This window comes from Canis aureus, chromosome 16 (genome assembly GCF_053574225.1).
Source record: "Canis aureus isolate CA01 chromosome 16, VMU_Caureus_v.1.0, whole genome shotgun sequence".
NCBI classification, from domain to species: domain Eukaryota; kingdom Metazoa; phylum Chordata; class Mammalia; order Carnivora; family Canidae; genus Canis; species Canis aureus.
Window position 1 is genome coordinate 46,740,558 of NC_135626.1, and position 18,538 is coordinate 46,759,095.

The 18,538-nt window shown below is 45.3% G+C and overlaps 1 protein-coding gene across 2 annotated transcripts in view; it reads left to right on the forward strand.

The window, feature by feature from the left end:
• PRKCA (protein kinase C alpha) overlaps positions 1-18,538 on the forward strand; it is a 395,491-nt gene that overhangs the window by 299,070 nt on the left and 77,883 nt on the right. For both annotated transcript variants that reach the window (XM_077853719.1, XM_077853720.1), the window contains 3 exons: positions 8,972-9,128; positions 10,400-10,534; positions 10,793-10,889. In XM_077853719.1, the coding sequence (XP_077709845.1) occupies positions 8,972-9,128; positions 10,400-10,534; positions 10,793-10,889 (389 nt within the window). The remainder of the gene's footprint in view (positions 1-8,971; positions 9,129-10,399; positions 10,535-10,792; positions 10,890-18,538) is intronic.

An 18,538-nucleotide genomic window follows, 5' to 3' on the forward strand; every position in this document is an offset into this window, starting at 1 on the left:
AGCCTGTCCAGCACTTGAGATGCTCCTGAACTGAGCACCTACACCGTTGTCAGGAGCGTAACTCTCATCAGGACAAGCCATTAGCTACAGCTAGATTAAGAAGCAGAGGGGCTGCTCCCATATTCCTCTAAAATTCCGATTTCCCAGCAGCTGTCGCATAACTAAAGAATGGACCCACTTATGCCTTATCATGCTCACTATTTGTACTCAGTCCCTGGGTGGAGCCAAGGTGTGGAACAGGCTGGAGGGGCATGAACAAGGTGGGGTTGGCCATTTGCAGCCAGTCCTGGTCAGATCCAATGCTCCAGGGAGGAGGCTGTGAATCAAGTTTGTCCAGGAGGGCAGACTACTACGCTAACAAAGCCTCATGCGCCTGGAGGCAAAGAAGGTGAGCCATCAGTACTCCTAAGAGGTGTTGGCTTCCAGAGGTTCCCTTGAGACCAAGGATAACTAGTTCCCGGTGGGAGACATACTGTCTCCTCCACTCCAGCCCAGGACCCCTCCCAAGTTTTAGGACAAAATCAGAGTTAAAGAGACTCAGACTGAAGCAGAAGGAACCAGAAGGAAGCAGAGTCTTAACCAGGAAGTAGAGGCTCCTTTCCCACATCCCTTTCTCCCCAGGGTGGTGTGGAAGTGGGGAGGTGGTATATCCGTTCTGTATCAGGGGTCAGTAAGCTATGGCTTGACGTCCAGGTGTGGCCCTCAGCGTGTGTTTTCTAAACGAAGTTTTATTAGAACACCTTATGTTAATTTGTTTATGTATAGTCTCTGACTCCTTTTGCTCTATACCAGCAGGCCTGGGTAGTGGTGATGGAGGCTTCCTGGCCTGCAGAACCTAGAGGATATGATCCATTCCTTTATAGAAGTTTGTCCCCCATTCTATGCTGACAGTGGTACCTGAATGCAGAGGCCACCTTGGGAGGACTCAGTGGAGGACAACGCTCAGGCCCCAGAGTCAGGATTCTTTTGCACTTTTTTTTTTTTTTTTTTTAAGATTTATTCATTTATTTGAGAGAAAGAGTGCAGTGGGGAGGGGCAGAGGGAAAGGGAGAGAGACTTTTAAGCGGACTCTGCACTGAATATGGAGCCCAGTGTAAGACTTAATCCCAGGACCCCCGAGATCATGACCTGAGCCAAATCCAAGAATTGAACATCTAACTGACAGCACCACCTAGATGCCCTTCCTTTGTTTGCACTCTTGACTCAATCATTTACTAAATGTTCGGCCTTGAGCAAGTTACTTTAAAACACCAGTGCCTCAGTTTCCTCATCGGGAAAATGGGCATCTGAGTCATTATTTCACAGAGGTATTGTGAAGCTTAAGTGAGCAGGTGTAGTAAGGCACATGGAAATGTGTCAATAAATCCACCTATTCTTTTTATTGAGATATAATTCACACACAATAAAATTCACCATTTTATTTTTTTTTTTTAAGATTTAATTTATTCATTCATGAGAGAGGCAGAGACACAGGCAGAGGAAGAGGCAGGCTCCTTGTGGGGGGGCCCGATGCGGGACTCGATCCCAGGATCCCGGGATCATGACCTGAGCCGAAAGCAGATGCTCAATCACTGAGCCACGAAGGTGCCCCAGAATTCACCCTTTTAAAGTATACAATTTAGTGGTTTTCAGCATTTTCACAAGTTTGTCCTCACTAAATTGCAGATCATTTTCATCACCCCAGAAGGAAGCTCCTAAATGGTACCTATGCTGAGCTGAATGGTGACTGTACAAAGTACCCGGTCCTAATCTCCGTAATCTATACATGTGAGCTTATTTTTTTAAAAGGGTCTTTGTTGATGGGATGAAGTGAAGAATCTTGAGTTAGGGAAATTATTCTGAATTAATGCATTCCAGGCAGCCCCGGTGGTGCAGTGGTTTGGCGCCGCCTGCAGCCCAGGGCGTTATCCTGGAGACCCTGGATCGAGTCCCACGTCGGGCTGTCTGCGTGGAGCCTGCTTCTCTCTCTGCCTCTCTATCTCTCTGTGTGTGTCTCTGTGAATAAATAAATAAAATCTTTTAAAAATTATATGAATTAATGCATTCCTGCATGTCATTAGAGAATCTCTGGCATTAAACGTCTATTTACATATGATCATATCTTTATAAGAAGTAATGGGTCTTTTTTTGAAGTTTTTATTTATTTATTTGACAGAAAGCATAAGCAGGAGGAGCTGCAGGCAGAGCGAGAAGCAGGCTCCTTGCTGAGCAGGGAGCCTGACCTGGGGCTCTATCCCAGGACCCCGGGATCATGACCTGAGCTGAAGGCTAGTGCTGAACCGACTGAGCAACCCAGGCACCCCAGACCTATGGGTCTTAAGATTCTTTGAAGGACAATGCTTTGACCATCTAATAATATATCAAAATTCTTTGGGTTTGCTTAAAAATACCATTCATGGATTTGGGAAGCTTCCATCACTCTGCCTGCTTGATGTTAAATGACACCAGGTTCTTTGGACCAACCACAGACACTACACCTCCGCTTGTTTTTTGCTCTTGCCTGTCCCCCCAACATTTTTGCACTCCCATTTCTTTCGCTGTTGGTAACTTCAGACAAAGAAGAGTTTGTATGGTCTTGTTTTTCTGTAGTGTCAGATAATGTAATTTTTGCCTTTGTGTGATGTGGGGTAGGATTATTAGAATTTTGTTCACTCTTGTTTTTGCTGTCGAGCAAGAGGGGAGGGGGAGGGGGAGGGTCACTAGGTCAGCACACACTGAACAATCCCGACTTTTGCAGCAAGGCTTTGTTTTGGGCTTTCGACCTTGTTGGCTTTGTAAGCAGAAGCCATGAACAAGGATGCTTGCAGAGAGAGGGGTAAAGACACTAAAAATAGAGAATTCTTTTGTAAAGCAAAACACGTCATTTGAAGGGCCACGTTGTCCTTGAATTTAGAGGCACTTGACTTTTCTGTGCCTCACTGAACAATGTTCCCATACAGATCTGAACTCGGATGGGCAGGGGTTACTATGGGTCAGTGCAGACAAGTCCAGTCTACAGGTAGAGGGGCTCTAGCTGTGTTCCCCAACGATGCCTTTAGTGTGTGTCATGTGTGAATCTTCCAAAGCCTCCATGAGCTCTGTGCCTAGCCAGAGTGCCCTGAGGCAGCCTCAGACTGAGGCTGAAAATCCACAGGGAGGCAGGGAGAGAGTAAGAAAAATATGGTGGATGGCTGCATTGGCCCTGGTCTGGCTTTTATGTTAGGTGGTGAGTTCAGGTGTTTATTATTATACTTCATAATTTATGCTACCTATATTCTCTGGGTCAAGAGACCATCTGGACCATTCTCTGAATGGATCAAGGATTGCCTTGATTTTTTTTTTAATCCCAAGCTATTTTAGAACCACTAGGATCTGAGTATTGAACTCTAACCTAACCCCGAGGTCTGGAAATTCCAGTACTATATGAACCCTCCCTTTAATATACCAGATTTCTTTACTCTGAGGAAACAGCCCTGCCCCTTGGGCCAGACAGGAGGGCTGGCTGATGATGGTAAAGTGGCAGACACATGTGAACATGATCATTAGTAATGGCGGCAAATGCTTCTGTAACACTCCATCCATTCTAGGTTTTCTTCTAAATGCTTTACAGATATTAATGCACTTCATCTTCACCATGACACTGTGAGGCAGGCACTGTTACTGTTCCTGTCTTACAGATGTGAACAGACTGACAAGTGGGCTAACTCGTCTGAAGTCCTACAGCTAAAAAGTGGTAAAGCAATGATTTGAACCCAGCTGTCCACACTCTTAGCCACTATATATTTTACTGGCCCCTTGAGAAGAAGTCAGCCACTATCTGCAAGTGTAGTGAGCCTGACTGTCGTTGTATGTCCTCAGATGGGCATTTGACAGTCACCTAACTGCCAGTCTTTGTGGGGTTGGCTGGCCTCTCCCTGAGAAAGCATGGTGGTCACCTCTACTTTTCCCTCTCAAACAGACCTTTGAGAAAATCCCTGGCTTCATTCCTAAGTGTTGGCTGTGCCATCTACCAGATGCTTTTGCTGCAGATTCCCAGTCTGGGTAAGGCCGCCTCCAAGCTCTAGATGAGCCAGCTCATATGCCTGAACACTTACTCAAAACTCCCATGTCCTGGGCTTGCCTCGCCACTTCTATCAGGTATCCCTGAGGCACCGTGGAGGTGTTTTTCAATCTTCATAATCTTATTTGAATGGATTTTATCCAGGAGGGATACCTTACATAATCAGGAAATTATATAACCTTTCAACCCAGGATGGCTTTCCTTAACGCTTGACTGCCGATCCTTTCCAAAGCCACACTTCAAGCCAAAAGATGATAATACAACTCATGTTCTACATTTCTATTAAAGTCCTGGAATTATAGAACAGACTTTGATTCTAAAAGGGCCAATACCACAGCACAGACATACTTCTTGAGCAGATGTGTCCTCCTCACGGAAGCTGCAGAACTGCTGTGACATGCCGGGAGCAAGAGCTCCTCCCGCGTGCGTTCCAGGGGGCTCAGGGCCTGTGTGGATTAGTGCCACAGCAGTGGAGTGGGTCAGGGGATGTGCTGCTTCTCTGCCGCCACCTTTAGAGACCGTCGACCTCTCAGAACTTGAGCTGGCATGATAGAGCTTTGCCCCGAAGAGTCCCATCAAGAGGTTACACAGCAGATTTGTTCCAATCTGAAGTCTGAGGGTCAGAACAGGGTGGCTGTCACAGAAGATGAGAGACAAGAAATAAGCCACGGGACCTGTGCCGGGTCTGTTCTTGGCCCCACTGTGAAATGCTCACCTTCCTCTGTGCCTCATAATTGGCACAGGGCTTCTCACATGTGGGGCAGGACCCGACAGGCTAGGACTTCTGCTCATGCTCCACAGGATTCCTGAAGGCACTGATCTGACATTAGAAAGCATTCAATCACATGGTGAGAAAGTTACTCCCTTTCCAGCTTTCCTTCATTCTTGGTAGTACGGTGTAGAGGGGAACTCCATTTGGGGCTGGAATGTCCTAAGCATTCACCCTGGTTTAATTTCCCCTTTGTAACTAAGAGTAGGCCTCAGGCATTGTATTTATTTTTATGGTTCCTTTCTCCTCATAGCAGACAGCCTTGGTTTTCCATTTACTGGAGTAACACATTTCCTTTTTAAGTGTTGAGTGTTAAGGGGCCCCTGGGTGGTGCAGTCGGTTGTGCATCAGACTCTTGGCTTTGGCTCAGGTCGCGATCTCAGGGTCGTGGGATGGAGCCCAGGGCTCCGTGCCCAGCAGAGTCTGCTTGAGATTCTCTCTCCTTCCCTCACCTCCCTCCTCAAATAAATTTTTAAAAAACCATTTAAGGGCCGAGTGTTAAAAAGTGAGTGGATTTTTTTTTTTTTTGACGTAATATACTGAGTCCTCAAGAGATGCCAGTGATGTGGGCCGAGGGACCACCCTGTAAGAACATCAGCCAGGTGCCTGGGATGGTGTCATGCAATACTCACCTGAGAGGCTTCAAAGTTGCTAATGCCACTTCGGGCCTCAGTCAGGACCAATTAAATTGGGACTCTAGGGGTGGGGCCCAGACATCAGTATTTGACTGTTGCCCATGTGCAGCTGAGCTGGAGAACCACTGCCCTGGGGTGCCCACCCACCATCAGCACCCGTGCAGGGGCACCATCCTCACTGCCCTCTGACCCTACAACTTGATCATATTCTCTTCTTTCTGTTTCCTGCCTCTCGCCCTTCTCATCTACCACCCCGCTTGTTTTGCTCTTCTTTTCTCATCCCTAACTTCCCTGCACCTGCTCCTGTTAGCGACCCTGTCCAGCACTGCTTCCCAGGTTAAGACCTTGCCAGCACCACGCGGTTGCAACCACCTTAGAAAATCTCCACGTCATACTCTTCTTCATCCGCCTGCCAACTCATAAGCTGCCAGTCCAGTTTCTGAACATCTAAGCCTTTAGGGGTGTGCTCTCTGCCAGCAACTTGTATTAACAACAATGATAATAATCATTATTGGGCTCTTACTGTGTGCATACCACTGTTCTAAGCACTTCACACGTATGAACTTACAGACTCCTCCCAGGGAGGTACCGTTTTGCAGATGCAGAAACTGAGGCACCGGGAGGTTACAGATCTTGCCCAGCGCTATACCCGCCCCTCTCCCCAGAGTGGCAGAGCCAGAATTCAAGCGCAGGCAGCCTGGCCCCAGAGCCCACAGTCTGAGCCAGTGGGAGCCCCCAAGTCCATTGCTCCAGGTCCTTACTCAGGTGCCCCGGCATGTGATGAATCAGCCACACACCGGGCAGGCTCTTCTCCACTGCAATGGGAAATTGAAATTTGGACCCACTGTCTATTTCAATGATGTTTGGAATTGGTAACTCTTTTTATTTTCCACTTCAATCATAGTATCTCAGTAGGAAGCCCACAGCTTTCAATCCCATCAAGACCGTAACTCATCACCATTCAGAAGAGATCAGCCTTAAACGATGCTGTATGTGCTGGCTGTCAGGACCAGAAATTGAAGATGAAAACGCCAGCACCATAATCGTTCTGTAACTGGCAATACCCTTGGCAGCCTCTGTGGTTCCTCATTAGTTTATCTGGGCTGTAGCCTCCGTGTTAGACATTCCAGGGCTTTAGCCGCCTTTTAAAAAGGATCTGATTCTCATTCCAGTGATTAATTGGAGAGAGACCTTTGGCCCCTTCCCGTTCCTTGCGGGAGAGCTCTATTTTTATGACAACTATTTCATTTACTTCCCCCCAACAATGCTGTTTCACTGGGAATGAGCCCCTCTTCATTTTTTGTGAGTAAAGAAATAGAGGCTCAAGAACTTATGTTTCCTGTGCTTGGGAATACATGGGAGGGGAGGGGTTGGTGGGGACAGGATTTGAAAGCAGGTGTACTGAGCTGCAAAGCCCATGCATGCTTGCTTATGTTGTACCCACTCCCAGTTGGATGAGGTTAGATATTAGGGGGGAAATCCTTGGAAAGCATAAGTGAATATAAGGAACATAGGATAGGCCTGGCTTCTCTGTGGCTAGTAGATATGAGCCAGCCCACCATCCCCCCACCCCACACTCAGACCATTTGGATACGGTCCTAACTGTCACCTGCCTGTGCTCACGCTTCTAGGCAAAAAGGATGTGAGGCTGTTTGCCAGCAAGTGTGCGCACTCAATGTGTCCCAAGACTGGGAACAGGCAGTGCTGGTCTGTGACTTCTCATAGGGCAAGGCCCTGGGGCCAGTATCTTCAGCATCCTTCTAACCCCTCTCTGCCCACTGCCAAACTCCAACATCTTCTTGTAAAATTATTCTAAGGACTTAACAGTCACCCTAAACTAATGATCGGTATGATAGGCTAGAACAATGTTTCCACAACTCTTCTCTGCATCAGAATCAAAAGGCTTGGTAAACACAGATCACTGCACCTGCTCCTAGATTTCTTTTTTTTTTTTTTTTTAAGATTTTATTTATTCATGAGAGACACAGAGAGAGAGAAAAAGAGGCAGAGACACAGGCAGAAGGAGAAGCAGGCTCCATGCAGGGAGCTTGACGTGGGACTTGATCCGGGGTCTCCAGGATCAGGCCCTGGGCCGAAGGCGGCGCTAAATCACTGAGCCACCCGGGCTGCCCTGCTCCTAGAGTTCTGACTCAGTTAGTGATGCCAGGGCTGCTGGTCCAGGGGCTATGCTGGGAGAACCAATTACATGTGTACTCACGGTGTCAGCTAATTAGGGACCCTGATGATGGGAAGTTTCAGCCATGTTGGGGAAGATGTCATCAGAAGATGGTGAGGAAGACATTTGGGGTAGGCAGGCTCAGGCTTTTGTCCTTCTCATCATCGTGGTAGATAATGACCTATCTCATTTACATGCAGTAGCTTTACCTGTTCCCACAGAGGTAATAAGCCCTTGCTCTCTGCATCTCTGAGCATGCCTCCCTCTGTGGATGAGGTGACCTTTCCTCCTCATTATTTTGGATTCCCATATGAATGCATCTCAATCTAGGATGTACATTGGAATTATCTGGGAGTCTTGTTAAAGTGAGAATTCTGAGTTTGTAATTTTGGGGTGGGGCCTGTGATTGCACACATCTGATGAGCACACAATGTCCCAGGTGCTACTGGTCTATGGACATGTGCACATTGCATAGCAAGGGATAGCACACCTGGGGAGAATATTCTGTATTACAGCTATATGCATCAGTGGCTCTTGCGCCTGCTGGATAGTAGAATCACCTGGGGAGCTTTTAAGACCATGGGCTACACCCCTCAGAGATTCTAATTTAGCTGTGAGCATTGGAAATTTATCTATTTATCTGGGAGAGAAAACAAGCAGGGGAAGGAACAGAAAGAGGGACAGTCACAAGCAGACTTCCCACCGAGTGTGGAGCCTGATGTGGAGCTTGACCTCATGATCCTGAGTTCATGACTTGAGCAGAAACCGAGAGTCAGACACTTAACTGATTGTGCCACCGAGGTGCCCAGTGAGCACTGGGATTTTTAAGCCCCAGAGATTCCAATGTACAGCCAGATTGAAAGTCACTGGCCTTTACAAAGAAAAAAGGTGAATCCTTTTAGGAGCTCAAATAATTCAATGGCTTGGACTAGGTTGGCTGGTTGCCTGGAACCGGGCATGACCAGTTCTGGAAAAGGGCTGCAGACAGCACCTGGGGATCTTGCTTAAATACAGCTTCTATCTCAACAGCTTTGGAGAGAGACCCAGGCTTCCAAATTTCTAATATGAGGTGCCCAGGTGTCACTACTGCTGCTGGTCCAGGCTGGTGCTGCATCTCAAGGCTTGACCACAGGGCCCGCGTGATGCCCATTATCTCTGGCAGCAGTGACAGCAGGCAGCTTTCCTCATATTGAAGATCAGAGACATTTTAGTCATCACCTCCTCTTCCTTTAAACACCATCTTGACAGATATCTCTGTCATTCAACTCGGTCTCGACATGGGACACTGAGCAAGACAGGTCAGTTCTCTTTTTATAACATTTGATCTTTTTTTTTTCCTTTTCCCTGCACAGTACGAGATGCAAAGAATCTGATTCCTATGGATCCAAATGGGCTTTCAGATCCTTATGTGAAGCTGAAACTAATTCCTGATCCCAAGAATGAAAGCAAACAGAAAACCAAAACCATCCGCTCTACACTGAATCCCCAGTGGAATGAGTCTTTTACATTGTAAGTTTTGTCTTCTCTTCCCAGTTGAATTCCCTCCCTACACATCACAGAACTGCCCACCTCACTGTGAGAGGTGATGAGGTGGACCTGTTATAAATGTCTTTAAATGTTGCTTCATTCCTAAGGCTTTCTCAGGCCACGGCTAAGTGGTAGCTGCCGTCACCTGTTATACCAGATGGTAGCCAAGAGTTACATAATGCAGGTCCCGCAGATTATCATCAATACCTACCATGTACAGAAAGATTCATTTATGTTAAAGATGATGTAAAAGTATATAAAGCATGTCCCACTTCTTTTTTTTTAAGATTTTATTTATTTATTATGAGAGGCAGAGAGAGAGAGAAAGAGGCAGAGACACAGGCAGAGGGAGAAGCAGGCTCCATGCAGGGAGCCCGATGTGGGACTCCATCCCAGGACCCCAGGATCACACACTGGGCTGAAGGCAGATGCTTAACCACTGAGCCACCCAGGGAACCCCACGTGTCCCACTTCTTAATGGACTTGAGTCCTATTGAGGCTTTGGAAGAAGGTAAGGTAATAAATTAAATAATAATTTTTAAAACAAGGAATACAGGAGTCATGTGCTGTTGCCACTGAAATGGGTACATCATCCTCACCTTTTAGCAGGGAAGGCTTCCTAGAGGAGGTGACATTTTAAACAAGGCTTAAAGGAGTGCCAGGATTTCAGAGGCAGAGACAGTAGAAGAGAAAGAAGGAAGGACACAGTGAGAAGAAGGAGTGGCATAACATCATCAGGGACAAGGAAGCACTTCTGCAACCGAGCACAACCAAGTGGTCATCCGTGTGGACTAGAACAGCACATCCGCTCCACAGGGAGTGGTTTACCTATGGATGACCAGAAAGGTAGCTCTTTTATATAGAACAGAGGTGAGCAAGTTCTGTAAAGGGACAGTCAGTAAATACTTCAGGCTTTATACAGTCTGTGTTGCAAGCACACAGCTCTGCTGACCTAGAGCCAAAGCATTCATAGACAGTACGTATGCAAATGGCCATGGCTGTGTTCCAGTAAAACTTTATTTACAAAAAACAGAGGGCCAGATTTGGCCTCTGGGACCTTGTTTGCTCTCTGCCAGTCTAGGGCTTTGGCTGCTGGGGGCTGGTACTCTGTTGGCAGTAGGGAGGGAAGTACATTGAATATACTACTAGTTTTTTAATCTCAGACTCCTCTATCATGAGCATGTGGTAGCCCCCAAGAAACTGTGGTCTAGATAACCTTGTGTTTGTGTCCGTCTGTGTGTGCTCTTTTGTAGCAAATTAAAACCTTCAGATAAAGACCGCCGGCTGTCCGTAGAGATCTGGGACTGGGATCGAACAACAAGGAATGATTTCATGGGCTCCCTTTCCTTCGGAGTCTCAGAGCTGATGAAGATGCCAGCCAGTGGATGGTAAGGACACCGCAGATTGAATATGCAATTTGTCAATCAAAGGTTAATAGTCTCAGAAACATTAGTGCCCCAGGAGATTCAGAAAACAAATGGCTTCAGTCTGCAGTGACGATTGAGCATGAGGTTACCTGGCTGAAGTCTCCCCACAGGACACATTTTAGAAACAGCCAGGCTAGGGGTTGGAGGAGGGAAGTTGCTGACTCTGTCATACCAACACAGCGTTCGTAACCCTTCTTCTGTCCCGTGTCTCCCACAAAGGTACAAGCTGCTTAACCAAGAGGAAGGTGAGTACTACAATGTACCCATCCCAGAAGGGGACGAAGAAGGAAACGTGGAGCTCAGACAGAAATTCGAGGTGAGGATATTAAGGAAATTACTGGAGCCGCCTTTCCTTTGGTGAGCTTGACCTCAGGAAGGGCCTGGGTTTTGCAGTCACACCTGCTAGGCGACCTAAAGCAATTGAAGTGTGAAGCTTTTCCTTTATTTGAAAATAGAAGTGCTGCATGATCAGCTTCCTTTGCAAGCTGGGTTAGCGTTCTAGGCCTGCGATGGTTGTGAGAACAGAAACGCGACCTATCCCCGGAATCAGCGTCATTGATTTGTGCATAAGAAATTGCTTGGCACATCAGTGGGGGGGACAGGCAAGGTTCCAAGTGCGGTGTTCTCATTAGAAAGAAGGACTGTGCTCCTCCAAATGGCAGGAGGACGTGCTGGCATTAACTCGGGAGGTGGTTTGGGTGTAATTAAGCTCTCAGGCCGGCGTCTTCACTTTTGCTCCCCAGCTTTAGAAAAGGCCAGCTCTTTGTCTCCTTCCTCCCGAGTGTCTGTGTTTGCCTTGGGTCCCAGATTCATCTGTCTTCTTCCTCCCTCCTCCTCTGTCCCCCTTGTCCTCCTCACTTCCTTCTTCTTCTTTCTATCCATACTGCTCTTCACTTACCAGACATCTCGGCTTTTAACGCACATTCTCTTCTCGGAGTATCTGCCTTACATTCCAGGTCACAGCTTTTTTTTTTTTTTTTTTTTTTTTTTTCTATTTCTCTAATCACCTGCATTTTGGCTGTTTGAGGGAGTCGCACAGTAGGCGTAACCGTCTATGTAACCGGCTCATTTCTTTTTGAATATTTCTGTACCTCAGGCTAATTAGGATTTTCAGAATTCCCATCCCCTAAAGAAACATGTGCGCACACACATAGACACACACGTGTGCTCAGAGATACTGAACTGTGGCTGAAATGTCGACACTAATGAGATGCTGTTGGTTTTGTTTCCTCCCTCTCTAGTTTCCTTCTCTGAAATAAAGGTTTGTCCCAAAGAAACCTATAGATCATATGGAGGTAGAATGAATTCTTAAGGATGTAAGACAGAAAAATGTTCAGAGTGCTTTCTTCAGGCTGATACTTGGTTAAAGTGGATGTTGATGGCAAATACTTAAGGTCAGGGCTGTGAGCCTGGATGCCCTCGGGAGCATAAATGAGTCACAAAGAATATCAGTAAATGGCAACAAACAGCAGGGCTCAGGATTGGTGACAGCAGGGTGGGGGCTGGATTAAGCTGGTGAACACAAGCCCTGTCTAAAGGGGGTAGCCTGGGCTACTCAGCATCTGCTGATCCTTGCCATGCACAGAGGAGGGTCCTATGCCACCTGATGTTCTGGTTCTTCAAGAGAAGCCAAAAATCCAGATTTTTTTATATGACATCTTCTGACTTATTTTAATATTGGCAACTAATTAAAAGTCAAAGCTTGGTGTACGCCAAACACATCTATTGCTATAGACACAGGTAAAATTCAGTTGGAAGTAACCGTCTTGCAATTTCTACTCCTAAAAAATATAGAAGAAAAAGAAATTTATAAGTAAAGTGAAGTTCTTTCCAAAGGGGCCTGGTAATAGAGGCATTCAAGTGCAAAACTGTGTTAAGGCTTGGGATAGCTGCAAGTATCTATGCCAGACAAAGCTGTTTATTTATTTATTTTTATTTTTTTCCTTCACTTCCTCCTTTAGCTACTCCTACCTCCGCCTCATAGCTCAGAACAGGAGCCCCGTCCCCAACATCACACCACCTCTGTGAAGGATGAATCTTTCCAGAGAGTTTTGGGACCCCAAGTACCAGCACTCCTCAGATGCCCCAGGCAGGAGAGATTGCTGAGAAACTAGACGGAGCCTTGCTGAATTTCATGCCATAGTTTTAGGTCGTTAGCAACCAACAGGTCAGGAACTGCTGGTATAGAACACAGTTGAGGGAGGAGGAACAGTATTGGGACATCTTGATGGTGTCACTCTTGGAAATGTCTGAGACTTAGCTTTGCTGACAGAGAAATATTGACCCACTTTTCATGCTTCATTTCCATGGCTTCCTGATGAGTAACCTTCCTGTTTTTCTGGGCAGTGAGTCTAGATTTTTATAAAGGTCAGAGTTCCAAACTCAAAAAAATGGGAGGGGGGGGGGGCTAGGTCAGAGGTTTGAGGCCAGAATTGCATTTCTCTCTAGAGGCTCGTTAGAGGCCATGTGTGTCATGCTGGTTACTCTTCTCCCTCCTGGCAATGTACTTTACACTGGAGCTCTGCTAGCCCCCAAGGGCAAGTGCAGCAGAGACACTGAGCCTCTGCTGTCTAGCTTACTGACTTCTGTGCTCAGAGCACCTGCACGAACTACATTTGGGCTTTTTCTTTAAACATGTTTCAGCCCCTTAGATCTTGCTGGAATTGCATTAGCTCATTTACTTAGAGTTGCAGGAGACCAGACAGAAAGCCGCTAGATTACAGTAGTGTCAAGGAGATGCTGAGAATTTTTCCACAGCTGTTGTGTTGCATTTTAAATGGAATATTCAGATCTGATTTCAAGCAGGAGTTATCACGTAGCTGTGTGCTGTTGAGGTCCGTAAACGTGAAACTTGTAATATTTTCCTGCTTATAAGGAAGCAGCGTGCCTGAGTAGAAAGGCTGTGTCCACATTTGAGCAGTTCAGAGTCACAGCCAGCCTCCCCAGACAGGGTGCCACCAGGCACCAGGGTGCAGTTTGGAGAACTTTCTCTAATACCCACCCCATTCTTCCCTCTCCATTCCTGGCCATGGTATGACTGCTTCCCAGTGTCCGTAGACTCACCCCTCTGTCCACATCTCTCCATGTACTTGCCATCCTGACTTGCCTTTCCATCATCCAAGTCCTCTTCTCCTCCCCACAGTCTTTAAGAGATACTTTCCCACCCTCTGGTAACAGTATGATTCAGCTGAAATTTTAAACTTAAAGTTCCATGGTGAATCATGACTGGGCATCACTCAGTGGTGTTGTCCACAGGGTTATTGTTCTTTCCGTGCCCAGCTCTGTTATCTAATAACTAAGTGTGGTTTTCAAGTCCTCTTCCAGGAATCAAAAGTCGCTCAATCTGATAGAATAAAAATCCAAACAAACGAGGCTTCAGAGCCCTGTCACCGTGTTAGCATTTATCTGATAACATGGGGAAAAATTTCAAATTTATTGTTGATTCCAGAATTCAGGCAAACAGAATGATCAGTGAGTAAAAGCTCTTAGGAGACAAGGAAATCCCAGGATGGTTGGAAATGACCTGATTCCGTAATGCACTGTGCCCCTAGAGCAGTTTATCTGTGTAAAAGACAAACCAGAACCTTGACCTCACTGTCACAGACAGTCCATCCCTGGGCCTTTACCCTGTTCCCTATTTGTCTTCAAATAAAGTCTACATACTTCCTGATTCACAAACATAAGTTATGTATTTGTTGATTTGTTCAATAATAAGGCTCCAGTGATGAATAAAGCAAACATTTCCTCCTGTCTGTGGAGCTTACATCTATACCTTTGGGCCTTTGAGCTTCAGATCTTTTTGGAAACGAGGCAGGAAGCTTCTTGAGAAATAAGCTTATCCTAACCCTCCATGCTGGTCAGTGATTTCCCCAGGACCTCCCCTCACAACTGATAAGATCTAGGACTTGTGTTCCTCCTGCTACTGAGCACCCCCTCCCTGCGTTGAGGCTCGTGGCCAGGGCTGGAGAGAGGGCCTTCCTTTGCCTCGAAGTGCCCAGAGGATGGTGGTTTAGTCCTTGCTCAGCAAACTTTCTATAAAGGGTCACATAGTAGATAGTTTAGGCTCTGTAGGCCTCAGAGTCTCTGTCCCAGCCACTCACCTCAAAAGCAGCCACAAACAACAGATAGATAACAGTTGTGTGCTAATAAAACATTATTTATAGAAACAGGTGACAGACCAGATTTGGCCCATGAGGCTAGTTTAATCCCAGGTTGAGCCCACAAATTCTTACATGGAATCAAATCCTGGCCCTGCCATGTATTAACCACATGACTTCCCTGTGCGTGTCCTTCACTGTAAAAGGGAATAATAATAGCATTGACTTAATGGTATTGTTTTAAAGATTAGATTAGGTTGTCGTTAGAAATTTCCAAAAGCAGACTTTCATACTAGTGTTTTATCATCATCCTCAATATGTTTCATTGTAGAAACTGGGTTACAGAGGGGACTTTTCTTAAACTTCTAGAGCTTCCAGAAGAAAAAAAAAATTTTTTTTTCTTTTTTTTTTTTTTTTTAATGTTGAAATCGTGTTCTAAATGACGGGTGTGTTCTGTGTCCTTGGTCCAGCCACATGATGAAATAGATACTGATGAAACTTGATCACCATTTATAACATGTTTTTATGGGAAAAGTAGATCTTCGTTTACATTTAGATGGATTTCTAGAATGTGTGTGGGAATTGGGAACTTTGTAACTGGCAGTGGGTCAGGTAATCTCTGGATGAAGCAGGGTTACAGGGGAGTTGTCAGGGGAGCAAAAGGAGTCTCACCCTGAGGAGCCAGTCTGCACTGACATTTCTCAGCACTGTAGTTTGGTATAAGGTCCTGAGCAAAGACTCAAAAGTGAGCACAACTGAAAGATGTGTGATGTGAACCACACCGAGAACGAACCCAAGTATAGTCATAAGCATAGCAGCAGTTAATGGTTCATCCGGTTAACAACAGAAATGGCACAGTTGGTTTATTAGTGATCGTGTTCACGTGAAAAGTCTAGCATTTCTGTTGGTGTCCTGTTGTTCTTTTGATCTTTTACCAAATCTGGGATTTGAATAATTCACATCTTGAGCTATGCCTAGGGAGTTTCTTCCAGTTTGAAGAAAAGTATCTTCTGACCACATCTTTTCCTCATTTCAAACATTTCCAGAGGATCTTATTCGTCTGTCTGCATGGTTATTAGTGAGGCTGAGCATTTTTGTGTTTCATCAGTATAGTCGATTCTTCCCCTGAGCCATTGGGCCCACATCTACCTTTCTTCCCAGCCAAGACCTTCTTCTCTGATCCTCCCCATAGAGAAATGGAGCAGGAGGGCTGATGACCCGAGCCCTGGATGAGACCCTGGACCTGCCTCCCTCAGGCCCACAGCACCACGAAAACCACTTTCCACCTCTGCACATTTCCTACGTCCATATTTAACAAATAAAACCCGAATTCTCTCATTTTGCTCCAGTACCACAGTCCCTACCTCTAATTTGTATTTTGATGACTTTTAGCTACAAATGGACTTAATATGAACTCATTTCTCCCAGTGGGGTTGCTTGTCTTCTCTATATGTTGTTTACAGTTATTGGAGATGCTGCCATAAAAGAGCCAAGCAGCTCTTCTTAAAAGGGGGCAACACCATTCTCTTCTGCCCAGTTGGTGAGGCTTTTTGTTATTTTCATCATTTGCTTTGGGTAATTAAAGTAGAACAAAATGAGAAGCTAAAAGCACCTGAGTCTTTTTTTTCTACTTGCCATCCACTGCTGCTGTACTCTAGGGTAAGTTAAAATTGAACATTAAAAAAAAAGTTAAAAAGCAAAACAGACGTATTTGTAGCAGAATTAAGATCGCCAAGAGGCAGTGTGCTTTGGGCTTTGTCTGCAGTGGAATATTTCTGTTGTCAGAAAATAATGGAAAGCAATGTCCCATTAGAGAGCTGGCAAATGATACATCATAAATAACTCTCTGTGGAGTGTCAGGATTCAAGAGAACAAGATGGATGCATTTCAGTTGCAGTATTGCTCGAAACAAGTGTGAGCTCTCTACAGAGACCTACTTGCAGAGTTCTCTGAAGAGAGAAACTTACGATCAGGTGTGAAGGATGGCAGCTGCTCTGGGGGCGAGGTCTTGACCCACCCACCCATCCTGCCCCTTCCGCGAGAGGTATGGTGCTGGCGAGGACAAAGATGAAACCAGCAGTGGGCACAGGGAGTGACCCCTAAGCTTCAAGCTTTTAGCTACAAATGGCCTGTGCTGAGCACTCAGACCACTTGGGTTTGAGAGGTGGCCCTGTGTCACTGTATGAGCCCCAGTCCAGGAGCCCTTCTGCTGGGGTTTGGATCCTGGCTTGTCCATATCCTCACTGTGTGAACTTGGACACATTACTCCATGTGTTCAGCATGGTATTCTAGAAAGAGGATACAATTGGAAATAGTCATGGTTTCACATCCTGGCTGTACCATTTACTAGCAGTAGTGACCTTGAACAAGATGCTTAAATTCTCTGATCTTTCATTTGTTTTGTGTGTGTGTGTGTGTGTGTGTGTGTGTGTGTGTGTGTGTGTGAAATGGGGATAGTAGTAGTACCTACTATATATAGCAGTGCTCTGAGGATTAAATGAGCTCATTTGTATAAGTTGCCTAGCCTAGCACCTGGCATATAGTAAGTACTCAATAAATGTCCGCTAGGACTTTTGTTGTTGTTGTTGTTGTTGTTTTTCGTTTTATCATATCTGATTCTATAAAATGGACTTACTCAGATTTGGTATAGCTTACATTTATGAAAACTTACAAACTCTGACACTACCCTTGTACATGCAAAGAGGTGCTATGCTACAGAGAGGCAAGAGCATTTGAGAATGCTGTTTAGAGAAGTTTTGTCAAGGAGTCATTCCTGAGAACAGACCAGTAGACTGATTGTCCCAGCATTCACAACTCTCTAGGGCCCGAAGTTTAAACTCCAGTTCCCTGGAAGCAGGCTTCCCAACCTGTCTCTGCTTCAGCTTTGTTTTCTGTCCAGGCTATGTTTCAGGCTGATTTGAACTTGAATGCTCACCCAGTTGGCAACTTTGCCGGTGCCACCCTCAGCCTGACTCCTGCCCATGGGTCATCTGTGCTCTGCCCCAGGACCTCAGTTCTCCCCATTTACAGACCATCATCACCATCTTCATCTGACTTCATACCCAGCCTTTATCTTCAGATGATCTAGAAACACCAGAAATTCTTCAGCCTGTTGAATAGGGGCAGCCTATAGGAACCAAGCCTGTTCTTCTTTGGTGGTTTGAATATATCGTCAGCTATATAATCACGTAATCTTAAATCCCAAAGAGTGAATAGCTGCATTTTCCCTTACCTTGAAAATCCTCTAGGGCTGCACTGTTCAGTTCAGCAGCCATTGGCCATATGAGTCTATCGAGCACTTAAAAATGTGGCCGGTCTGAATTGAGATGTTCACCAAGTATGAAATACACACTGGATTTCAAAGACTCAGCAAAAAGGAAAGAGTGTAACTTCATTAATAATAATCTGTATATTATATATTGAAATAATATCTTGGATATATTAGGTTAACTATGTATTTAACAAATCTATTATTATGTACTTCTATATATCAATATTAAACGTTGAAATCAGTTTTACTTGGTTAAATTTGTAATGAGTTTCATAGGAAATTTACATTTATATATGTAGCTCACATGGCTTCTATAGGATAGGGCTAATCTAGAACATTCCTCCCAGGAAATATAGCTTGTCATGGGACAGGGACTGAAATGCAAAACCAATGACTTTCTAATGTATTTTTCCTGGGCTTCTAAATCATCTGTATCCAAGAGAACTAAATTTCAGAAAGTTGATTCTCTCAAGATTCTGGGTATATTGCTAGGCCCAGATAAGTGTGAGTGTGTGTGTGTATTTTTGGCATGGCCAAATAACTATTAGACAAATGTAACAAGGCTGGGATAAAATTTGAGTTACTTAATAATTTAAT